A 23,559-nucleotide genomic window follows, 5' to 3' on the forward strand; every position below is an offset into this window, starting at 1 on the left:
CTGCCGGACAGCTCCTCGGAGAGGTCGCCCAGCCCCTGTCAGCTCAAATCTCTGCACAAGAGGAAGCTGGGTCTCCCCGGGGCAGAGGTGCAGGAGTTGGGGCAAAGGAAGAGGCAGTGTGTTACCAACATGGAGGAAGAGCAAGGAGGAGGGGACTCTGCTTCTGAAGTGTGTTAGTTTGTCAGCACCAAGGGCCCATATTTATTAAGCCTTTCAGAGCAGGAGCGCTGAATATTCAAAGATCACTTACACCCCCCCCCCTTAACTATCTCATTCATGATGATCATAGAGGCAAAACTCCACTCTAAATCAGCACTCCTCCTCTGAAATACTAAATAAGAGCCAGTCAGGGTCGTTTGGACTGCTGATACAATACATCAGCACTTTTGAGATGTTACAGTTGTATTCTCTGCCTAGAATCATTCAGAGGTGAAATGAGAGACTGTATGATAGTTATTTGACAATGTGGACAATGCACTTTGTTTAGTCATCAATATGGCCTTCAAGTATGGATAAGTTGGAAGTGTAGAGACTTGAACAATTCACACAGATGCACTTAAGTTTTTTTTTCTACTTCAGACAGTTGGGTGATTTTGAGTATCCCACACAGGCGTCACTTTATTTAATGGAACTTTGTCTTTTTTGGCAAGATGATTATGATTTTGTTGGGAGAATTAGAAAGTAATCTGGGTCGCCATGATAGACCAAGGCACAAGTTATGCACCTTTAAAGTTCAACTTTGTGGCAATTGTAGCATATAGAAAGGTAGATTATGACATTAAATAAAATGACTGGTTCTGCCAAAGCAAGTGGATTCCGAATCTTGTACCAAGTATTCAAGTATTCATAAAGTTCCCCCCACCAGAAGCTTTTTCGATCTAAGTTGACACACAAACACAAATCTGAGCTCATGCACAAATCCCAGCAGCTTGCAGCATCTGCTACAACACAACTTCATTCTGATTTCATTCTGACTCCCCAATACATCAGCTTTGTATCTTCCTTTATTTCCAGAGCTAATAACCCCAAACTCCTGAAACAAATGAAAACAATCAAAGGAAATCTTAGGGAAATATCACCTGGCTATTGCACATCAACAACAAAAAAAGTTAATTTTGGTGGAATTAACCTTTAATAAAGGTTTATTAAACTGGCTGCAGAATAAACATGTAACTTCAGCCTTGACACTTGAACTGGGTAATTTTAAAATGCATGAACGTCAATAAGAAAACACATTCTTTCCCTCATTTTTTTAAGAACATACTTTTGGTTTTGGTACCACGACAGTGATAATGTATTCCATGTGCTCCCATGTTTGTCTGGATTCAGTCTTTATGAAGTTCCCCACAGGCAAGAATTAAACAATTAACATTTCTTTCTCTCCACTCAGTTTATTGGACAGACATTTACAAGTCTATCATTAATAAATATAAGTTTACAGAGAAAAAAACCTATACTCTCCATATTAGGATATTGAATACCATATGAATACTCCCCTAATAGTATTCTAATATTTGTCTTCCCGTTAAGGGCGTCTTGTAATTAAGTTATGCAGCCCTAGCTAATTTTTTCATGTTCTATCTTATCCTTTTGTACTTTTAGTTTATTTTCTAAAAAAAAAAAAGTTTTACAAGTGTATCTGCCTCTCTCTCTCCAGCCAGCAGGTGGCAGCAATACTCTGTCAGTGATAATGTTTACACTATTCTGTCTAACAGCTCATATCCTGGTTAACAATATTAAAGGTTTGGATGATATTAAGTCATATGTCAGTAATGGAGACACTGATGAAGGGCAGGAACTGAAGTACAGCTCTTAGCTCAGACCTGAAGAGGAAATCGAGGATTTCAGCAGCGAAATCACTAGATCCGCTTTAATCAGAACATGAACTCGTAGCTACAGACAACGCACAAACAACAGAATACATTTCTGACAAGTCAAGATTGTTTCCATTTTGTCACCTTCAGGAACAGGAACAGTAAGGTAAAAATAATGAAATATGATTCATGATTATTCTATTGTCAGGAATATTTGTTCTGTTATTTGGGTGCTGTGACCTCTGAACCTTGACCTCCATACTATTGGTTGTAGTCCTTTTAACTGTTGGCCAAATAATATACAAATATTAATTTACCTAGGCACCATGCTTTTTTCACTTGCTTGCTTTGATAATTTTGGCACTTATTACAAGGGAGACAGAAAGCATATAATATTGACTAGAAACCAAACCCGAACCTATACACAAAGACACCACACTGAAGTCATTAATGCAGTTCATTTTATTCCAATTGGCTTAATTCCATTTAAAAACATACAGGTTCCTTCTTAAAAACAGATTGCTTTACTTTCACAACTTCCCCTTCCCATATCTCTTTTTCCATTCACATTCCAACTGACAACATTCCTCAGACCTTCTACGACACTTTCCAACAACAGTAAGAATGGATGCATGTAGACTAATGTTCCACGACTGCTCCCAACTACATTTAATATAGGAATACAACAGGCTACAAACTACTTTTCAATGGTGGTTAATAGGTATTCAATGGTGGTTAATAGCTAATGAATGTAAGTGATTAAGTATGGTTTATTCAGCAAGACTTCTTCAGTCTTCATGGCGTGCTTCATCTACTCTGTGCAAAGGACAGCGACTCCACGCTCATAGAAGTTATGCGGGTCTTCCTTGGTAGCGATGTCAAAGTCGACGGTGAAGATCAGGTCTGACCTGGTGAAGTTCAGGTACACGGGCAGAGTCACCTGTAGGGAAGAGAAAAACAAAGCGTGACTTCAAAGCTGAATTTAATGGCCTCAAAGGATTTTTCACAAACTAGCCTGACAGTATCCAAAGTGTCACCATAATTAGGCCAGAATGTGTATAGTTGTGAGTGTTGGGTATGCATGAGATTGTTTGTTGTTCGTACCATGTTTCTCTTCTCGCCGCTGCTATGCTTGATCCAGCGGAGCTGAGTGAGAGGCAGCTCAGTGGAGATGGAGGTGGACAGAGAGAGCTTGTTGTTGGCACATGTAGCCCCCTGCAGTTTCAGACCTGGAAGCAACATTGAACATAACCTGCATTAGAACTGTTAACACAAAATTCTACCAATCTGCAGTACATTAGGACATGTTTAGATGACAGGCAAATGGGATTAAGCATTCACATTGTCTAGAGGCATGTGTATACCCACACACACTTGACCCCATGTATGTGTGAAGGACACACTTTACTTATTCACATGCACCTCTATTGTAATCCCAAACTCAACCTGTACCCCCTGACTACAGCAGATGACGTGCTGGTTGTCTGACCTTTGATGCCGAAGCTGCAGGCGTCCAGCGCGGCGCCCTGGGCGTTGGTGACGTTGACCTCCAGACACAGCTCTTCCAGAGACCAGCTGTTAGCCTGGGCCACGTACTGGCGGGTGGCAGTGATGTAAGCCTCCGGCACAAACAAACTGCCCAGGCACACATGGATGTTCTGGAAGGGAGGGGGCAGAGGAAGAGAGAAGGAATGAGAAAGAAACCCGTGAGTCAAAAGAAATGAGCATTACAAATGTACAACAATGCTGTGAGTGCTTCAGTCTATTTTTGAGGAATCTATCATGTTATCGAAGAGGTCCCAGGCTCGTTTGATGCTTTACACAAAGGGTTAACTGTACCTTCAGCTCCTTTGCGCCCCCACTGGCAGCTGCCTGGGAGATTTGCTGCAGCTGTTTGATTCTCTCACTGAAGTCTGCCACCCACTGGATCACAGTCATGGATGTTGGGACTGTGTAGCGACACCAGCTGCGAGGGAGAATACCTGGGGAGAAAGAAAGACCGATGTACATACCACAGGGAATTAATTTATAATCTACATGAAAAAATGTTATTGTGTTAATAAAGTTAACATGAGGGGTTTTCCTGTATCGCCTCCCTGTGAACTTGAAGCAAAAAGTATGCTCAACCCATTAAAATAATTAAAAAAACTTGGAAAACTAAGATTTTACCTTTAACAAGGTCATTGATAAGTGTGCGCAGGTCGTTGGTCTGCTTCTTCTTGCCTTCACACACGTGCACCACATCGGACAGATCCTGACGGATCTCCTGCAGCATCTTGCCGCCCATCTTCACCTCGCGCTCAAAGAACCGGAACAGTGGGTCCTGGTGTGTGTGTGTGTGTGTGTGTATAGAAGAAAATATTAACTCAAATGCAGAAGCTGGGCAGTTGCATGGGCGACAAGGCAGTTAAATACATAAATATATTTATCTTCTGAAATTCAAACCTGTACTTCCATTTGTTGATTTCATTTTACCTGTAGTTTGACATACGAGCATACAACAGAAGCTGAAAAAAAAAACCATCTAAACTCTGCTACCAACCACCTTTCCTCCATGTTTCCTGTTACCTTGATGTTCTCCACTGTGCGTTTGAGTGGATTGACAGTTTGGGGGATGAGCTGCAGCCAGTTGGAGGAAGTGGTGTGGAGGGTCCTCATCCAGGCCGGCTGGGTGTCAGACGTTGACGCGGTGCGCTGCTTCTTCTCCGTCTCGTAGGCAAGGTCATCCTCATCCTCCAACATCTGCATTTTCAGCATCTTACCCATCATGTCAGTGCCTGCGCAGCCCGGCGGAGGGAGCCAGCGAGCAGGGAGGGAGGTGGGGGAGAGGTGGAAGACAAGGCCGAGGTGGGAGGTAGGGGAACAAGAAATTAATCGTGGAACAAAGAAACAAATAGCTTACCTGAAGGATGTGTTAATAAGGGTTTTGTTTATCAAAATAAAGAGTTGTGCCAGTCAGACGAACACATCAGGAATACACAGAGTAGGATCACAGACAGAAAAGGCTTCAGGCAAAAGACCTGACTAGACAAAGACAGAGATTTCCATCAAAATTAACATTTAGCGAGGGAGATCATGCATTCGTTCGTGGTAAAATTAACTGGATTCCAGACCAAATTGGATCTGTAACAGAAATGAACACAACCAATGTAGGGTGGAGGGGCTGAGACAGAAACTAAAGGGTGGGATGTGCAGTTGAGGGATGAAGGAGAGGGGAGGTATGGAGGATGATCCAAGGGATGGATGCTTTGGAGGCTGGAACAGTGGGAGTTTGGAGGAGGTGTGGAGATCAAACTGACAGAACAGGGAGGGAGGACATGATGCTACCATCATGCTAAGGAGTGGGGGAGTGTGTGGCTTTATTCAAACTTAATCTGGGGTAGGGGTAGTATCAGAGCAAAGCGACATGATGGCTGTGAAATACAGCTGCTGGAGGGTGAGGACACACACACCCTTCCTTTGGGCAGAACACCTCCTAACACTACAGCTGGGAGCTACAACTAACTATGGCTATACACTTTATGACTACCATGTACAAGACTGATACTAGGGGCAACTACTGCTACCACAGTAAACTAACTAGAGAGGTGAACTGATGAGTGGGTCGATGTATGGAAGGAAGTTTAGCAGAGGGAGCAGTCCTAACATTTTCTCTAGCAACCACACACACTTGGTATTCTGCCCAAAGCAGATGCCAAATAAACACAAATGATCTTGACCACTTCACTCATGGCACTGAGGCACCCTGTTAAAGTAAGAACAGTTAAGACACTGGAAGAGATGCATAGATGGTAATGATAATGACATAAAATTCATGGATCAGTCGGCCCCTGTGTGTGAACCAATGAGAGAGAAGAACCAAAGAAAGTCTGAAGAGATGATCACATGACAGATGAGGAAGAAGAATCAAAAGGCTCCGTCGTCCTGTGACTACGACAGAAAACCAGAGTGCGGTAGATGAAGGTGGTTGGCCGAGTCATACCCTGAGTGGTGAGCAAGACCTTCTCAGCATTGCTAGGCAGCCCAAGCCAAGATGGAGTCTGGGTGTCGGGAAGCATCTCCACCCAGTGCATGAACTCCTCACGTCTGGAAAACAGAATTACAAACAATTTTTACTGCTTTAGGTCATCAGGAAGCATCATCATTCCAACATTCAGAAACTTAGGTGCGGTTTCCATCAATCAAGAGAGATTATAGGCTAACTACCACCTCATTAATCAAAAGTCAATACTGACCGAATGCCGTCGGGCATCTTGATGTCCTTGTGTCCGTCCACCTTGAGAGCCAGTTTGAACTCGCTGTCGAAGCTGCCCTTGGTGAAGATGCGGTCCAGGAAGGTGTTGAGCAGCCGCTGGTCAAACTCATTGTCAATGCGGCCGCCATAGATGGACTGAGCCATCAGGGTCTTCAGGGCCGCCCAGGGGATCTTGTCTGGTGCAATGTTCTGACGACCCTGTGTGTGCCATTGTGTGTGTGTGTAGGGGGAAAGTGTATCGACAAAGAAGTCATTACCACTCTCTAAAATTTTAAAGCGATGTAAAAACTGTCAGACTCTAGTAATTTATATTTTTCTAAGATAGTAAGAATTTATTAAATCATGGGTCATTGTAATAACTAGTTTCTACTGACTAGAAAGCAATTTGTATGTTTATGTAAGCAAAATGTATGCCACATATGTGCGTCACGAGGATGTGCGTTTCTCTCCGACCTTAGCAGTGTCATCCAGCCAGGTGTCAACTGTGTCGCAGGCAGAGCGGAGGTCAGACTCTCCAAACTCGTATTTCTTGGACCAGCCCAGCGGTGCGTAGCGCAGACGCTCTTGGATGACAGCATGGAACCAGGCCAGCAGGAAGTAGAGACGCGCACGCTCATTGGGAGACTGCGGGAGAAGAGGAGAAAGAGCAATTCAGATCACAACCTTGGAGGAAATGTGCAGACAACAGTGATGCTAAATGATAAAGCTTTTGGGGGGAAAGAGGTGAGGTAGGTGTGAGTGTGTGAGCCCATCTTGGTCACCTTGCACATGCGAGCCACAGGGATGTTGCTGAAGGTCCTGAGCATGTTGGCCTTGACACCAGGAGGAGGTTCAAACACAAAGATACGACCGGCACGAAGCAGGTTCACTGGCACCTGGCAGAAACACAAAACACTTCAATTGAGACTAGGGGAGTGGGAGAGACAAGGAACTTTGGGAATAGGGGTGAGAATGAATTCATAACTGTGCCGTCAAATGTTAACAAAACTTTGTTTGAATTCCAAGTCAAGATCATTTGTAAGAGTGATGTGGTTTACCTTGGGGTTGATCTCCATTGTGAGGAAAAGCCTGAAGCTGGCATGTGGCTGCATAGAGTGGAGCTTTTTCTCCAGCTGCATCAGCCAGCCGGGGGCCAGGTGGACGTTCTCCAACATCACCCACCTGTAGGACGACAACAGTCAGGACAGAACAGAACATAGTGTACATGCTCATAAAATACAATAAAAAACACTATTCCCCACCTGCCAGATTTGACAGCAGTGTTGATGTCTCTGTCAGCCTTATTGAAGCCCTCAGCAGAACCTGTGGAGAGTAGAAAAGGACAAACATGATTTACAATATCCTCACTATGCTTTTAACTTGAACAAAAGCAGGATCTGGCTTACGTGTAATTAAGTACAATGAAGAGTCAATTAAGAGTATGAGCATTTTCCTTACCGATGGAGATGGAGGTGATGTGCTTGTTTTGCTCTGCAGCCAGATCTCTGACCAGGCCGCTGGCATCGTATCCTGGCACAGAACACATCAGCACTGGAGTGCTGGGCTTCACCTACAAGAGACGAGAGAAGGATGTCAGCTAAAGATTCATTGGAAACATTGGAAATGGCAGGGGTTTCAGGGGGAGAAAATGATTGAACAAGGACGCGAGTACCTCATTATCTATGATGTTAGCCAGGTCAAGAGGCTGCTCGATGATGTTCATGAAGCTCTCTCCCAGCACCTTGGACACAACAATGTGAGACATGGCCAACAGACGGTCTGGACGGAAGGCCTGGATCAGCAACAGCTGGTGCACCGCCTGGCCAATGGGAGCTGAGCAGGAAGTGGCAACAGGTTAGAGCAGGTCATGTACACATTTAAAATATTGAAATCACTATCTGCTTGGCCTTAATGCTGTGCATGTATTTATACCATTAACTGTATCATTTGTAAAATCTGAAAAGTGAAAGTCTTAATACTCACTGGACTGCTTCTCCTCTGACCACAGATAAGGAACAGACAAATCTGGAGTGTTGCTCTCCAGCCACATGAAGAATTGCTGAAGTCACAAAAAAAACAAAGCATAATGAGCATGACTGATATAGTTCATATCCAAAGAAAGTAGCTCTTTAAGACAGAAGGTATGCTTATAAATTAAGAATATAAGTGTGATCAGATGCAACTTCTGCTTAAAGGTCCGTGTAATCAGAGAGAGTTTGGGCACAGAACCTGGCCATGGGTTGTGTAAATAGTAGTACTGACAGTATCTCTTGTATCTCACCTCATCAGCCTCGACTTTGTCCACCAGGTCTTTGAATGCTGGCAGGGTGCTGAGGCGGACCATGGCCTCACTCTGCTCAGTAGTCAGACCCTTCACCTTGGGCATCAACATGCCCGTCAGTACAATCTCCTTTCCACGGAGGAAGTGCTGGAACTCCACATCAAACGAGGGTTCACTGGAGAAGAAGGGACAGTTTGCAATGGTCAGAATAATGTTCCTGGGAAACCTTGTTTAATGTAATATTACTCTGTTCAGAATGTTATACCAGTGTATGTGTGCATCTGTCTTACCTGGTCATGCCCTTTAGGCTGATCCTAGCCAGCAGCATGGCGAAGGTAATGTGGTCCTGGTGTAGCATACCTCTAGCCACTCTGTTGAATGCCACCTACACACACAGAAACCAAACATAAGTACGGGTCTACTACATTCATTGCACCAATGCAATTGAGTCCCTTGCATTCAACAGATGTGGTTTATACCTGGAAGAGGTCCTTGGTGATGATGGAAAGTCTTTGGGTATGATCACTAATGTTCTTGAGGTTGGGGTTCTCGTACAGCACCGTGTGGTAGGTGTCCAGGAAGAAATGAAGGGAGTACTGGTACAGGAAGTGCATCTGGAGGGAGATACAAATAAACGGCATGGTTAACAGAATACTAAGATTACATTATGGACAGCATGTGCACTCTAGGGTTCTTAGCCTTGGGTGTGTGTGTCGCGGAATGTGAGTCAAAGTTTGCACATTAATGTCAGTGTGACAGAATGAGTAAGACATTTAGGAAGAGTGAGAAAATAAGACAGTGTTGTGTCCAGACCTGGTTGAGAGCCTCCATGGTGAAGTAGATGCTGCTGCAGGCGGAGGACAGAGACAGGTATTGCTGTGACACTGCCTCCACCTCGGCCATGACGATGTCCGTCTCCTCCACCTTCCTGGTCACCTCAGCAGCCTCCTTCTTCAGGTTCTCCAGCGTGGTGATGATGGTGTCGTCGTCAAGGATACGACCCTTGACCTCATTGAGGGCCTGCAACAGGGATTTTTCCAGCTGGCGCAGACGCAGCTGGAACTCACCTAAAAGAGACATGAGGAGAGAGACGGTCATTATAATTTTACTACAGTTAGTAGGAGCCTGTTCAGTGCTTGCATTGCATGTGAGGTCCATCTATTGTCCATGGTGATTTAAGTGATTCTCAGTCAGTTTTCTGTCTCTCACCCTGCAGTTTGAGGAGGTCAGAGCGTTTCTCATCCACGTCGGGCCTCTCGGCCTTCAGGACCTCGTTGAGACACTGGCTCTGCAAGCTGCTGCGTGTCACCGTGAAGTTGACGAATGTCACACGAGAACACAGGTCTGGTGGGAACTCGACCTGCATGCACAAGAGCCAAGGCAGACCACAGATTAGCTGCATGTCCACAATGATTTCACCGGCTTGTTTCATGGAGGAAAATGCTCCATTTCAGCTTGAAGCATGAAAATTTGTTTTGAAATATCATCTTATGAGCTCAGAGTAAGTATACATGTAACCTAAATGCCATTTAGACTCCTCACCGTCGGGTCTCTTGTGGAGAGGAAGATGACAAAGGAAGGTGACAGATCAATGTCCTGGTCTCCCAGGGTGATGAGGACACGTCCTCCGGTCCTGCGGACCTCTCTGTTCAGCACAGGGTTCAGAATGGGGTCGTAGCTTTCCACGTCCTGACAAGCAAAAAAACAGAGGGTGTAAGACAGTGAGAAGCACATGCAGGATGAAACATTGGTACTGTGAAAAAGGTTGGTTGCAACACTCAAGCAGCTCTTACCTGGACCAGCAGCGGGTTTCCAAAACGCAGGGCGCTCTCCAGGTTCTTCCTGAAGGCATCGTCCAGGAAGCTGGTTCTGGTGATCTTGCGTTCTTTGTACTCATTCATTATGAACTCTGTGGCCTGGCCTGATGGATCGATGATCAGAGGGTACCTAAAAAGGGCAGGGGTACAGATCAAGAAATATAAGAAGCCGCAGTCTACACAGAGTGTCTTTACTATTACAATATGTTGGGCCAGTGCCTACAGCGCCAAACACCAATGCAGTGACCGCTTACCACCAAAGGCGCAAAAAAATTATTGCTCAGTAATTGAATAGTACTGATAAAACTGAATGATATTAGAATGCCACTTTTGTCAAGGTACCCTGATCAGATGGGGAAGATACTGACCTGTTGAACCTCTTGAGCATGATGGCATTCTCAGTACAGAGGTCGTCAGCTGGGAGGGAGTTGGCCTGCCAGCGGAGCCTCTCGTCAGCGTTGGACAGGTACTCAGTCCTGGCAATATCCGTACGGAACTAGGGGAGAAATTAAGGCAATTAGGAATGATACATGTGGTACATGTGATGCATGTGGCAAGTTCTTAACCTACGTGCTGTGGCCACACTGCCTTGAGATTTTGTTCAAATGGAAGAAATATAAAAAATATCACTAATGAAATCAAACTATCCCCTTTTAAATTAACTGAAATTAATTCCCCCAGAAAATCTGGCCAGGAGCACCAGATTACTGCTCCAACTCTTGAGCTGGAGTAATTACAGCCTCTGAGAGAGTGTGTACCTCATCTATAACACAGTGCAAGTACCTGAATGTTGGCTTGCTGCAGGTGGTGAGACCAGGTAGTGAAGAGGTTCTGTCTCATCTGCTGTTCAAAGTAGCCAGCATAGGCAATGAACGCTGCAGAGAGCAAACAGTCTCCAGCGATGGTGGACATCTGGTTCTTGAAGGTCTCACTGGTCTGCTCCCAGCGCTCCCTCTCAGCTGACAGACTCTTCAGCAGGGCTGTGCTGCGGTTCACCTGGGGACAGAGAACAGAAGAGTTAAGAAAAATGCTACAAGATCTTTTAGTTAATTATAGAGCTGGAAGAGTAGCCGGTTTGGCTTTTAAAGTTCAGGATTTGAGACACCAAGAGAGACCGATGGTTCCAGCAGCAATACCTTAGACTCTATTAGCGAGGCCAGTTCAGCCTCAATAACAAACACATGCCTCAGACAGAAGAGAAGGGGAGGATAGGGAGGGAACTAGATATTAGTGATATGATGACCAGTTACCTTGGCCTCCACTGCAGCCAGGTCGGCCTTGATGGCCTGAGCCTCCGAGATGAGGACGGCATACTCCTCCTTGTAGCGAGCGATGCTGGCCTCAAGGTCTCTGATCATCTGCTCCACCTCCTCTGCCTTTGACTTGTTGTCCTTGGCATCATCCTCCAGCTTCTGCAGCTCATTACGCAGAGGCTCCACACGCTTCAGCATGTCAGCATAGTTTAGCTGGAGGAGAGGAGGATACAGAGTTCAACAGTAGACCATAAATGGCAGAGTTGGTTTAGTCATCGATACCATTACACTAAAAATTCAGCCTTTATACACATTCAAACATAACGGACTAGTGATAAAACTAGCTCAAATACAAATTTTAACTATAAGCAATGGATGACAACAGATGTCCCACAATAAGGAGTATTATATCAGTTACAGGAAGGTTTCTATTGAATTTTTGCCTTTCCAACTGAGCTATAGGATGGGTAGCTGCTAGTGTCCATGGTGCTTCCTTACCTGAGCAATGGCCCATTTAACCATGGGTCCACAGGCCAGAGAGGCCCTGTTGACTTGCTCATAGTTGTAGCTGGGGTTGGACATGTAGTTCCTCTTCATCTTCTCGCGGATGGAGTCACTGGAGAAAGTAGAAACATTGCAAGAAGTAAGACTATAGCAGCATTTATACAGTCGAAAACTTAAATGCCAAGTGTAGAGGGATGATTATGAACCACTGGAAATGAGGTAGGGATGGGGATGTAGGTGAGGGATGTTTGGAATTGTTTGGATTTTAATGCTGGGAATAGGAAGATTGTGTATATTCTACCAAATTTATTTTTTTCTTGTGAGATACAACTTTAAATGTAAATCATAACAATGACCAGAAGATCAGAAGACAATGATCTGGATAGGCTTATTTAATTCCAGGACAACCACAAGTTATGATCAGCACATTTTCTGATTCCCCAAATCAAATCAACCGCTTGTGATTTTCTCCAAACCAAACAGAAACCCAAAATCAAGCGCTAATCACAGGTGCCAGATTGATTAACGTAGTGATCGAAAATTCGATTCTGCTTTCATCCGACAATAAAGAAGAGACGCGATACGTTCCGACGCCGGTACCTCATTTCCTCAGAGGAAAAGTTGACTATGCTGCTGATGAAATTGTCCCTGATAATAACTTGTCTGATCTTTTTCCAGTCACTGGTCTCCTCGCCTAGCAGCAGGCAGATAGACTCCAGGGCCAGCTTTACTGCCGCTGGGGGGTTGGTCATGGCCCGCACTTCTACTAGGTGCTGCCGCTTTATAGAACTCACCGCTAGGTAGGGGGAAGGAGGAATAGGTTTGAAGGAAAGAGGGAATGAGAGGAGAGTGGAGAGGAGTAGTGAGGAATAGGGTAGGAGTTTAAAAGGGGGATTTAGGGGTAGGCAGGTAAGGATTGAGAAAGAGAGGGAGAGAGCACTCTTTAGTGAACAGTTGTAGTGAAAACATTCTCTCTTTTCACCTGATCTCGTCAGCAGAGAAGTTGACAATGGTGGGGATGAAGTTCTCCCTCATGATGATGGAGCGGATCTGCTTCCAGTCCGTGGTGCTCTCTCCCAGGAGCAAGCAGATGGACTCCAGGGCCAGCTTCACGGCCCCGGGCGGGTTGGCCATGGAACGCACCTCCACCAGGTGCTGCTTCTTAATGGACTTAACAGCTATCAACACCAAGGGTGGGGATTATGAGGAGGAAGGGGGCAGTGATGGAAGGGGAGCGCAAGTATAGAGGAAGATGTTAACAGGGAGCCATAAGAAAACATCGTCAAGGAAAAATATTTTAAATACGAGAGAGTGTAGAGGGGAGTAACTCCACTGGGAAAAAAAAAAAAAACAGAAACAAAAAAAAAGAATGCCCACCCATTTTCTGGCATTATAGTACTATATACACAGGTACTACAGTACAATACTTTCCATCAATACACAAAATGTATAATAAACTATCCTTGCAGCAAAGATTACTATATTTGGTCTGTGAAAACAGATTAATAAAATGCACCATAAACCATGTAAAATATAGTACCGTTTTGAGCTTCAATAACAGCAGGCTCCACCTGGTCCAAGTCTTCTTTGACGCTCAGCTGTTTGTCCTTGATTACCTCCTGCTGCTTGTACACAGATTCCTGGATCTCCTGACTCATCACCTGGAATCATCATGGAAACAAATGTAAGTAAGAGCAGTTTGATGCTCCAATCAACCCATATCTACCATGCAATGCAGAGCTGAAGGGATCATGTCCATAGCTGTCCAACAGGTAAAGAACACACCGTACCAAGAGGCTGGGTTTGTCTTCTGGGAAAAAACAATAAAATAAAAAAAACTAAAACCCAGTCACCTTTTTCTTCTCAGCCTCCTGCTGGTCTTTGACCATCTTCTTCAGCTTGTCATTGGCAGCAGCATTCTTCACCTCCAACTCCTGGCTCTTGATTCTCAGGTCACGACGAAGCTCCTCCACCTTGGTGAGGAAGCATAGATAACAATCAGGCATTTGCACAGAATCAACCAGCAGTTGGCAAGAACTGACTAAAAGACAGCTTCTTGGGTCGTGGGGACCAGCTCCGATCGGGATTTGAGGAAAACGCTTAACAAAATAGCATTTGATGCATGCAAGAACATAAAACGACATATATAACTTAATCTCTTTACCTGATCGACAGTCTCCTTGATCTTGCGGAGACCAACATTGAGATGCATCTGCTGCTCCTCCAGCTCGCTGCGTTTCTCGTTGAACAGGTTGGCATAGTGGTTGATGAAGTCTAGGTAGTGGCGAGGAGTGATGGCCATGGTGTGACCACCGCGCTTCGCCAGACGGTTGTTAGCCTGAAAAGAGGAAAAAGGACAATAGGCAATAAGTATGCAAATCAAGTATTTATTAGCTTTGCTATGCAATGTTGTCAAATACATCATTGCCGTTATACATAAACCAACCTTGCAAATTGGAAAAATAACCTTACCTGGTGGAGTGTCTGGTGTACGAACACACAGCCGTTGACAATGGCCTCGCGGTGAGTTGGTGGCTGGGGCATTTTGTCGTAGATGATGGGCATGTAGTCTGGCACCTTGTAGTTGGGCTTCTCCAGGTCCATCTTGCTGGTGAACTCCTTACCCACCTGGTAAAGGGCCTCTGTGGACCAGTCTCCAAACCAGTTCAGCACACACCTGGCACAGAGGGGAGGTTTCGGTTAACACAGAATCTCCATTCTGTTAGTATAATGTCGATGGTGTCGATTCCCTGCTCTTCTCTGATGTAATGTATTCATTCCTGCTGAGTGTGCATGTATGCGTCTCCCTACCTGTTGAAGAGGGCAGGAGATGTGGCAGCCCTGTCCTTCAGGCCCTCTGATGAGGGGTTCATGGTGAAGACGACGTGGAGGTTCCTGATGACCTGGCTGGTGAACCACTTGTACAGCTCCTCGTGTGTGTCCAGCATCAGCCCCTCTTTCTGGGCTCCCTCCTTACACTGGGTCATCAGGGTGGCATACTCATCTCCCTCAAACAGACCAGGAACCTACAGAGAGCAGGGAAACATTTCCACATTGAGAACCAGAAAATGGTGTACACACATACAGAAACAGAACAGAACTCTCATCTCAAATGCAGGGTAAAAACTAAAGGCAAAAGAAAAAAAAAACAGCATCTTGCTTTACTGGTGGGTTGAAACTTTACTCAAGTAAAGCTAATTGAGGAGGGTTAGGGTTAGAGGACAGAGGACCAGGAAGGGATTTGCATATTAGTACGTAGCAATCAGTGTAGTAGACCATAATAGAAATAGTATGAAATGCTGAGAATGGCAGCGTGTTACCTCGCCGTTGGCCAGCAGTGTGTTCATTCTCTCCAGGAAGCCAGAATCAAGCACGTTGGACTCATCCATGATGAAGGCAATCTTCTCGTTCTTACAGCCAGAGCGACGCAGCACCGTACGCAGGTCCTCGTCAAAGTCCTCTCCTGTGTACTTCCTGTGTACCTGAACACACAAACACACAAAAATCACTCAGCACATACAGGCACTTGTACCAATATGGTTCCCAATCATGTTCACATTTACTATACCAACCTTGATCTGGTAGACACTCAGTCCATTCATCCAGGCTACGAAGCGAGACAAGGTGGTCTTTCCTGCTCCGCTCACACCGATCAGCAGGAGATGGCCCTGGGGCTGACGGAAGATTCTAGAGGGGGATATGGACTTGTGAGATTTACTCAAAATAAACCAGATCTAAAAATCCACTTTTGCAACAAATGGGTCCATGTACATAAATGTTTCCAGTCACAACAAAATTGTCCATGTCCACTGCAACTCTAACACTAGACTATTAGTATATCAGCAGCATAGAGGCCAAGAGGCTAGGAGGCTGTTCCTCACCGGTCGATCCTGAGGACGTGGTCCAGCACCTCGTTGAAGAGCACCAGAGGGACGTCCAGCTCTTCTTCATAGAAGACCTTCAGACGGGCCTTCACATAGTCCCTCAGCTCCTCCTGCTCCACTGGGATGTAGTCCTGCAAGCCAGAGATTCTCAGTTAAAATATGCATTACACCAAAAAGCACTCACACTCCCTTAATTTAGTATGGACAGGTTCTCCTCTTAGAACAGGCTAAAGACCCCATTGCCAAAGCAGGAATATCACAGCATGGTCAATCTGTCAGTAGTTTACCTTGGAGAGCCAGTTGCTGTAGAGGATGGGCCTGTTGAGAGCCTTTTCTTTGTCGATGTTAGGGAAGTGTTTCAGAGCCACCATGTCGATGTTCTCATCTGTCCACTTTCTCTCCTCATCCCCTACCAGCCTGGTAAAGGTTTAGAGCAAACCGCATTGTCAACATATTGGTCACTCTTAAAATACTTGTGCAATTACCACAGGGCAGTGGAAGCAGTTCTTAAATAGCACTTATCAAATTTGTCAAATCAATGACACCACTTTTGACAAAAGAAGCATGCTTACACTTCCAACCAACTTGGCTACTTGGGCCAGAATGAGCTACTCTTTGAATGATGAAAGTCATTAGCCTCACACAAACTTCTACCCACCTATCCTGGAAGAGGCGGAGAGCCTCGTGGGCCCAGATGCGGATAAGACCCTCCACAGGCAGAGTCTCCAGGGGCCGCAGGGCCTCAAAGATTCCCCTCACCCAGCGGGTCATCTCTCTGGGGGAGTAGATATAGTGGGGCTGGGTATCCTGGGTGAACCGCTCCTGAAGGAATAACAAAGAAGGTAGATAAGATATTACGTGGATAAAAATGAATACAGCGAATGACAAGAGATTGAGTATAGGAGAATGAAACAAGTGATTCTACTCTTCATAGTATGTGGAAAACCATACTTATATCCTATTCTTTGGACACTTCTTTTGAGCTTCACAGGCTTTAAGAATCTTAAGTAAACTTAATGACGATCATAAATGACACAAGATTTATCATGAACACCTCAACTCTGTTTACTACAGTTTGGTGTATCCTTTACCTGAGACATGGTGTAGAATTCAACCATGGCAGCGGTAAGGGGTTCAGCGTAGGTGCGTAGAGAGGGGATGAGGCGCAGCATGGCGCGGTTGAAGGTTCCATAGATCTGGGTGAGAGAGGCCGGTCCTGGATAGTCCACGTACACCACAGGAACGTGACGTAGGAACCTTGAGATACGTCACAACACAACACAGCCACTGTCAGTACTCAACAAGAGCAATCTTTACCTTCCTAGTATCTTTTTTTTGAAAACTTTCCGGCATTAATATAATATCCACATTTAGATATACTGTTAACTTCAGGCAGTTATTTTAGGGTAATCCCTTTCAAAGTTCCACTCTTATGAAACAGAATTATCACCTAATTTCACAGATGTTAAGGCTATCTACTGTACCTGTGTGTGAGGGGCTTTCTGCCAGGGTCAGTGGGAGGATTACAGGCTCCCACGAACTGGATCCTCTCCAGCTTGACCCAGGTCTGGTCTGAGGTGCGGTAGAACCCTCCATGTTCCACCATCTGCAAATAAAACACAACAGGGGAGCTTTAACATACAAGGAGGGATAGTATTTTTTTTTTATGTTGTCATGATTTTAGTTTAAACAATTAAAAAATAATAATATTAATAATGATGTCCATCGTTGAAAATAGATGTTGCTGTTGAATACAAAAAAGAACATTTTCGTCCTCAAATCAGACTAATAGCCTAATCGTCATCACAATATATGGCAAAATAATTGGGAATATCATTCTAGCCATAACTGTGCAGCCCTACTTGTGACTGTGTGTTTGCAAACATTGTACCATACCTGTCTGAGGAAAGAGATGACTCTCTGTGTGCCGTACTTGTCCATGTCCGGTAGATTGATCTCATCACAGAACAGAACCAGCCACTTGCCCAGCTGGACAGGGGCGAGGACCACACCGTTGGGGGTGCGGCGGTACTCGCAGTAGTGGTCGAAGGTCTTCAGCAGCAACTCTGGGGTGGTGGCGCTGGAGAAGTTCAGACCCACGACCTGGGAGAGAGTGGAGGAGGAAATTTGACAGTTACAGAATATGTACATCACTTTATCATCATCTAAGCATATTAACAGTTCAGAATCTGTCAGTGTAAGGGCGATCCAACTTCACAGATTTTTACTTTTACCTGTGTATGAGGGGCTTTCTGATCCATGTAAGTCCAATACTGATACAAGGATATGAAAACAACTCTACAGTTTCATCCTAGTTTCAAAGACGCCTGGCTAGAGTGATTCTTCATCAACTTCAAAAATTCTTTCATGCAGTCTCTCACCTCCATATCAGGCAAAGCCCTGAGGGCGCTGAACAGAGTCATGGTCTTTCCAGAGCCGGGAGGTCCGCACAGCACCAGTGGTTTGTGCTCAGCCAGCCAGGTGTAGAGCAGGGCCTCGTGGCGAACGGTGTCCAGGGTGGGAACCACCACGTCTGGGGATGCCACCTTGTGGGTCTCCACCTCAATCTGGGGCACCTTGACCTGCCAAGACTGCCACTCGCCTGAGATGCACACCTGGGTGGAAAGGAACAGTTGTTGGTTTGTTATCAATGACTTGTGGGTACAGAGAACCAAATATTATCAACATCTGTTTGACTGAAAGAAGCTGAGGTTTAGTCTAAATGATGATCAGCTTGATAACTACTTCTGGGAGCATAAAATCTCATGTTTAAACAGTTCAAAGTTCCTCTGTACCTCGTAGTCGATGATGGGGACATTGGGAGCAGAGGGGAGGGGCACGGTGGTGATGCGACGGATGTACTCCCCAAGCTCCGCCCTCATCTTCAGCCGTCCGTCACCAGAGAAGGACCACAGCACGGCATAGATCAGATACCTCTGTAGGGAGATAACACCACAAATTTCATCAGCTATGAGACAATGATATTTTTTGTTTTGTTCAAAATTCCAGTGCTGTACTTATTTCAAAAAAGTAACATTTGGGTGATCAAACCTTTAAAAGGATTGTGGTATAATGGGGTGATTTGTTTTAATGATAACTACATTATAGCACTATTATTTAAGTTACAACGTACTGATAAAATTCCAAGGTGTTTAAGTTATGTAAGGTACAAACCATAAAAGACACCCAAGTTTCTTTCAGATGAATGGAAAGCAGAACGTTACCTGCATGTATCTCTCAAGCTGGTCAATAGGCATGGGGAAGTCGGGGTGGTTGTTGTTGTACAGAGCCACATTACGGCAGGCCTGGTGCAGCATGGAGAACAGGGAGCCCATGCAGCGCAGCCGGGTGAAGTCCATGATGTGCTCCATCTTGGAGGCATGCTCCAAGGCCTTGATCACCAGCCCTGTGGAGGTGAAGTAAGGCTGCAGGATAGATGCCACATCACGCTGGATCTGGTGGAGAACAAACAAAACAATGTTATGATGTTAAAGGATTGTTTAAGATTTGACAAAAAAGTGGACATGATTGTGGAACATAAATTAAGTATCAAACTGGGAGCACAAACCCACCTGCAGCATGGGTGATGCAGTCTCCTCCTCATCCTCTGTGCCTTTCCTCATGCGCTGAGCCTCATCCTCTCCGTCATCCAATGAGATGCTGCGAATGCGAGCCAGGAAGTTGTTGAAAATCATGTCGGTGCTGAGGACATCCTCACTGAACCAGACCATACCACAGCGAGACACGGTGGCCAGGGTTGCGTACTTCAGATCCTGTACCTCAAACATTATGCGTACCTGGGGAGAGAGGGAGTAACTCACAGGGTTTTAAACCAAGGCCAAGCAAGATCTCTGCGATACTTCGGGAACAATGCAATGCAATGTGGAAACAAAGGGTTCAGTTTTAGGTTTTCTGTTAGCTAGAACATCAAGAAAACTTTGGGAAAACTATGTAACTTAATATGAAAGGGCTAAAAGGCCATCTTGTAACTTCAGTTACATCTCTGTACTAGATTTATACATTTGTCTGTCACATGATGACAAGCACCTATCTGCTAATCCACAACAACAAAGTGGTGATGTAATGAATGTGGTGAGGTGCCATGCTCTTACGTTAGGCGGCAAGCTGAGACGCTCTCCGTTGGGCAGGGTGAGCAGCTTGTTGTCATCCAGGACAGAGTTGAGATTTTCAACCCACTCTGGGTCAACATCGCCATCGAAGATGATCCACTGGCGCTTTTGCAGCTCACCACGCACATTGTCAATGATCCTGGAGTTGGGATAATAGCAAATGTAGTCTACAAGTTGGAGCAAAACAGCACCTCTTGTTCTTGCAAGTTATTTGCTGCTGTTAAACAATAGTTCTCTTTTCAATGCAAGACGAACTGAATAGAGTTGTACGCCCTGCATATATGTATATAAGCATGTGTAAAAGAACTCACTTCCTGAGGATGTGCGTGAACAAGCCATCGGTCCACTCGCGGGTGTTGGGGTCCAGGGTTCCGTACAGGTGGTCCTTGCTGATGGCCTTGGGGTCGATGATGTGGGCCACGCCCTCAATGCCCTCCAGCCTCTCCAGGGCCTTGAGCAGCACCCTCCAGGCCATGGTCTTCCCGCTGCCTGAGGGACCCACCATCATCAGTCCATGGTTGATCTGGGTGATTTGGTACAGCTGGAGCACCTGAAACAGAGTGAATAACACTTAGATAATGTTTTAGAAAACAACACTGTCTCCAGAGGTGACAGACTTTACCACCATTATCTCTGGGCACACACCGTGTATGACTTAAGAAAACCGCGTTCAGCTACATACCTTCTCCACCCACATGCTGCCCACATCGTCTCCATCTCCATAGGTAAGGTACATCTCCGCGCAGACCTTCTTCAGCTCCTCTCTCAGAGCGGTCATCTCCCCGCGCATGTACTGCACTCCAGGGAAGACGTCCGACAGCAGGCTGAACAGCAGAGGGATGTCCTCCGCCACCAGCTTGGGAACCATGGTCTCACACACACTCTGGATCAGGATCTAGAGGGAAGGAGAGAGACATGAAATGAACCATCAAGCTCCCCAAATTTCTCCCCTGCATCAGTTGTTACAGAGTTGTTCTAGGGGGAGCCTAAAAAAACAGTTGAAATGCCTTGGGACTGAAGGGGGGGGAAATAAACTGTTTTATTTATGGTAGGATCCTCTGAATGTCATATATCAGCATATATCAGCCTGGCTAATCACTGTTACAAGTAATTATCTGTGTTGGAAAATATACGTAACAGCAACAGGACTCCACTCTTGCTTTGTTTTAATCAAGTTAAACTAGCTAGCATATGAGGAGTAATGGTACCATGAAATAACGCACCAATTGTGGTTATAATCTTTTTGTAAGAAAGGTCAACATTAAAACAATACGGAAACTTCTTTTGAAATATGGAAACTTTTTAAACTTGAACCATCAACCAATCTATTTTTTACCTCCTGCTCAGGAAGGTTCTCAGCGATCTCGTTCTCGTCAACATTCTCTCCACGCTCACGCTTCTCCCTCTTGATCTTCTGGATGCGCTCACGTTTTACATTGCCAGCACTGATCAGCACACTCTTGAGAGCTCGCAGGCCGAAATCATAGTGACTCTGGGATGACAGCTGCTCATCGCACAGCCTGAGGAAAAAGAGAGAAGGGCCCTTTACAACATACCGAGTCTTCTCAAACCAATTTTTATTTAGACAAGCACTACAAAGTACATACTTAAAGAAGGGTACTATCTTCTTGGCGAGGATCTCAGCAGTGCGGAAGCCTTGAGAGTACAGCATGACCTGGGCGATGAGCTGGCGGTCAGGCTTGGTCATGGCCAAGCTGCGGAACAGCTTCTTCAGGTTGTCAGGCAGGTTGGAGCGGCCGGCGTAGCCAGGGTTCATAGTGATGAAGATGGCCATGTCTGGGCTCACCTTCACCTGCTTGTTCAGCAGCTCTGTGGTGATGGGCACACCTGGGAGGGTAAGAGAGACAATGTCAGTTCATTTATTTATACTGCAGTTCTTGAATAGAATTAACACAACAGTGGTGAATATATGTCAAGGGCTCTTAAAGGATAAGGCCGGTGTTTTTTAATGCATTGCTTACTGTCAACAAATCCTATGAAAATAACAAAATCAACAATGCGTTTGCTCTACTCCCGTTACTTTCTGACTTCCCACGTACCGTTTTTAGCCGTCAACCCGGAAGTAATTGGCTCCAATTGTAAGCTAAAAACCTTGAAATACGGCTCACAAAGACATAGTTTCAATTTTAAAAATCGCTAACTGTTACCACGAAAAGTCAGGCTGTTGTAGTTATTACCAAATCAAATTCAAATGGGAACAAATTCTTCATTACGCCGGGGACTATTTTCAGCGCTATGGAACTACTTTCCTGAGATGGCAAAGTGTTTACAGCCGGCTTATTAAGTTGTTTGAGGAAAAAGTCGGCTGGCCCGGTGCATCGTGATGATGAAATATGCTGCCCTGAGCACCGGCATGGCTCTTTGACGTGTTTTGAATCATTTTTTTAATACAATGGAGTTCTGTGGCTGCTAGGACATGGCTTCATTGGGCACCGGCTACATGGACAAGATTTGCTGGCAAAACAAAATCATTGCTGATTTTGTTATTTTCATAGGATTTGTTGACGGTAAGCAATGCATCAAAAAACACCGGCCTTATCCTTTAATATTGCAAGACTTTGTTTGTTGTACTCCCTCAGTACAAAGTGGATTCGACAAGTACTATATTGGACCTCCTAGAACCCTGAAGTAGTGAGTTTTTTTGCGATTCTCTATCAATCCCCCAAGGGAAATTCTCTTTTTGCTTCCCCAACCTCAAGGGTACGTACTCCTGTCTCTGTTGGGGTTGCTGTGCTCCCTCAAGGCCACCTGGATATATTGGACCTGCTGGGAGACAGCAGACAGCATCCTCTCCTCCAGACGGTTGAACTCGTCGAAGCAGCCCCAGGCTCCCACCTGGCACAGACCCACGAAGATACGACCCATGGCCTAAAGAAGAGGAAAAGGTCAACAAAAACAATTTCTAGAAAAAAAAAAAAAGTCCTATATAAACAAATGAAGATGTGTTTTATTCATCTCAGGGTGTTCTTGTTTGTCTTGGCTATAAACTAACCTAAGAACTAAAGAACCTGAATACTGTATGTATGTACCTGGAAGTCGAAGGTCTCGTCACAGTTGAAGACCAGGACAAAGCGTCCCAGCTGGTGGCCGAGAGCTTTCACTGACTCGGTCTTTCCTGTGCCGGCAGGACCTACATGAAGGACAGATTCACAGTGAAGTTGAGTCTTTTACAAAACAGCAATATTCCTAAAACCACTTTTTCTTTCTTTTGTGTGTGTATGTACAAAAATGTGCTACATTCAATTTCCATACCGAAGGGTGACCCTCCAAGGCGGGCCTCCAGGGCCTGTGTCATGGTCAGATAGCAGCGGTCTGTCAGAGGGGTCTGGACAAGCTTGTCCTGGACGCCCAGGTACTCAAAGCCATAGTTGAACTTGGCGTTGGCCATCTGGATGGACAGCTGCTGCAGCACATCTGTCTGCTTGGGGTCAAAGTAGAAGCGCATCTGGCTGAGCCACTCGAAGGACTTGGGGTTGTCTATCTTGTTCTTGATCAGAGTCCTGGTCACATCACGCTGGTGCACCAACTCTGTGATCTGAAATAGAGTAGAAGAGGGGTTTCAGACAGTAAGCTCTCATTGTGCAACTTTCCTTTGAAAATATACTTTGAAAAATTGCCCCT

At 45.2% G+C, this 23,559-nt stretch overlaps 1 protein-coding gene across 2 annotated transcripts in view; it reads right to left on the reverse strand.

Moving 5' to 3' along the window:
* Window positions 1-2,258: 2,258 nt before the first annotated feature.
* The window catches only part of dync1h1 (dynein, cytoplasmic 1, heavy chain 1), a 33,209-nt gene continuing 11,908 nt past the window's right edge, over window positions 2,259-23,559 (reverse strand). Inside the window, exons 27-78 of one of the 2 annotated variants that reach the window (XM_078289690.1) lie at window positions 23,191-23,473; window positions 22,968-23,068; window positions 22,647-22,806; window positions 21,525-21,765; window positions 21,254-21,437; window positions 20,600-20,812; window positions 20,229-20,467; window positions 19,900-20,056; window positions 19,360-19,584; window positions 19,012-19,242; window positions 18,583-18,723; window positions 18,169-18,402; window positions 17,684-17,890; window positions 17,272-17,393; window positions 16,879-17,044; window positions 16,446-16,609; window positions 16,075-16,204; window positions 15,785-15,918; window positions 15,476-15,590; window positions 15,224-15,385; window positions 14,715-14,929; window positions 14,376-14,580; window positions 14,068-14,241; window positions 13,757-13,876; window positions 13,444-13,564; window positions 12,504-12,699; window positions 11,898-12,015; window positions 11,397-11,612; window positions 10,930-11,142; window positions 10,515-10,642; window positions 10,123-10,276; window positions 9,872-10,018; window positions 9,539-9,689; window positions 9,143-9,396; window positions 8,809-8,943; window positions 8,620-8,714; window positions 8,330-8,504; window positions 8,032-8,107; window positions 7,721-7,881; window positions 7,507-7,618; window positions 7,311-7,371; window positions 7,107-7,230; window positions 6,831-6,944; window positions 6,523-6,693; window positions 6,050-6,267; window positions 5,797-5,900; window positions 4,383-4,591; window positions 3,984-4,137; window positions 3,654-3,796; window positions 3,304-3,472; window positions 2,919-3,043; window positions 2,259-2,754 (exon numbers count right to left, since the gene is read on the reverse strand). In XM_078289690.1, the coding sequence (XP_078145816.1) occupies window positions 2,626-2,754; window positions 2,919-3,043; window positions 3,304-3,472; window positions 3,654-3,796; window positions 3,984-4,137; window positions 4,383-4,591; window positions 5,797-5,900; window positions 6,050-6,267; window positions 6,523-6,693; window positions 6,831-6,944; window positions 7,107-7,230; window positions 7,311-7,371; window positions 7,507-7,618; window positions 7,721-7,881; window positions 8,032-8,107; window positions 8,330-8,504; window positions 8,620-8,714; window positions 8,809-8,943; window positions 9,143-9,396; window positions 9,539-9,689; window positions 9,872-10,018; window positions 10,123-10,276; window positions 10,515-10,642; window positions 10,930-11,142; window positions 11,397-11,612; window positions 11,898-12,015; window positions 12,504-12,699; window positions 13,444-13,564; window positions 13,757-13,876; window positions 14,068-14,241; window positions 14,376-14,580; window positions 14,715-14,929; window positions 15,224-15,385; window positions 15,476-15,590; window positions 15,785-15,918; window positions 16,075-16,204; window positions 16,446-16,609; window positions 16,879-17,044; window positions 17,272-17,393; window positions 17,684-17,890; window positions 18,169-18,402; window positions 18,583-18,723; window positions 19,012-19,242; window positions 19,360-19,584; window positions 19,900-20,056; window positions 20,229-20,467; window positions 20,600-20,812; window positions 21,254-21,437; window positions 21,525-21,765; window positions 22,647-22,806; window positions 22,968-23,068; window positions 23,191-23,473 (8,496 nt within the window). In that variant the 3' untranslated portion in view covers window positions 2,259-2,625. Of the gene's footprint in view, window positions 2,755-2,918; window positions 3,044-3,303; window positions 3,473-3,653; window positions 3,797-3,983; window positions 4,138-4,382; window positions 4,592-5,796; window positions 5,901-6,049; window positions 6,268-6,522; window positions 6,694-6,830; window positions 6,945-7,106; window positions 7,231-7,310; window positions 7,372-7,506; window positions 7,619-7,720; window positions 7,882-8,031; window positions 8,108-8,329; window positions 8,505-8,619; window positions 8,715-8,808; window positions 8,944-9,142; window positions 9,397-9,538; window positions 9,690-9,871; window positions 10,019-10,122; window positions 10,277-10,514; window positions 10,643-10,929; window positions 11,143-11,396; window positions 11,613-11,897; window positions 12,016-12,503; window positions 12,700-12,885; window positions 13,082-13,443; window positions 13,565-13,756; window positions 13,877-14,067; window positions 14,242-14,375; window positions 14,581-14,714; window positions 14,930-15,223; window positions 15,386-15,475; window positions 15,591-15,784; window positions 15,919-16,074; window positions 16,205-16,445; window positions 16,610-16,878; window positions 17,045-17,271; window positions 17,394-17,683; window positions 17,891-18,168; window positions 18,403-18,582; window positions 18,724-19,011; window positions 19,243-19,359; window positions 19,585-19,899; window positions 20,057-20,228; window positions 20,468-20,599; window positions 20,813-21,253; window positions 21,438-21,524; window positions 21,766-22,646; window positions 22,807-22,967; window positions 23,069-23,190; window positions 23,474-23,559 lie in introns of both variants that reach the window. The other variant, XM_071903433.2, reaches the window with a different exon arrangement.

Source organism: Centroberyx gerrardi, chromosome 17, assembly GCF_048128805.1.
Source record: "Centroberyx gerrardi isolate f3 chromosome 17, fCenGer3.hap1.cur.20231027, whole genome shotgun sequence".
Lineage (NCBI taxonomy): Eukaryota > Metazoa > Chordata > Actinopteri > Beryciformes > Berycidae > Centroberyx > Centroberyx gerrardi.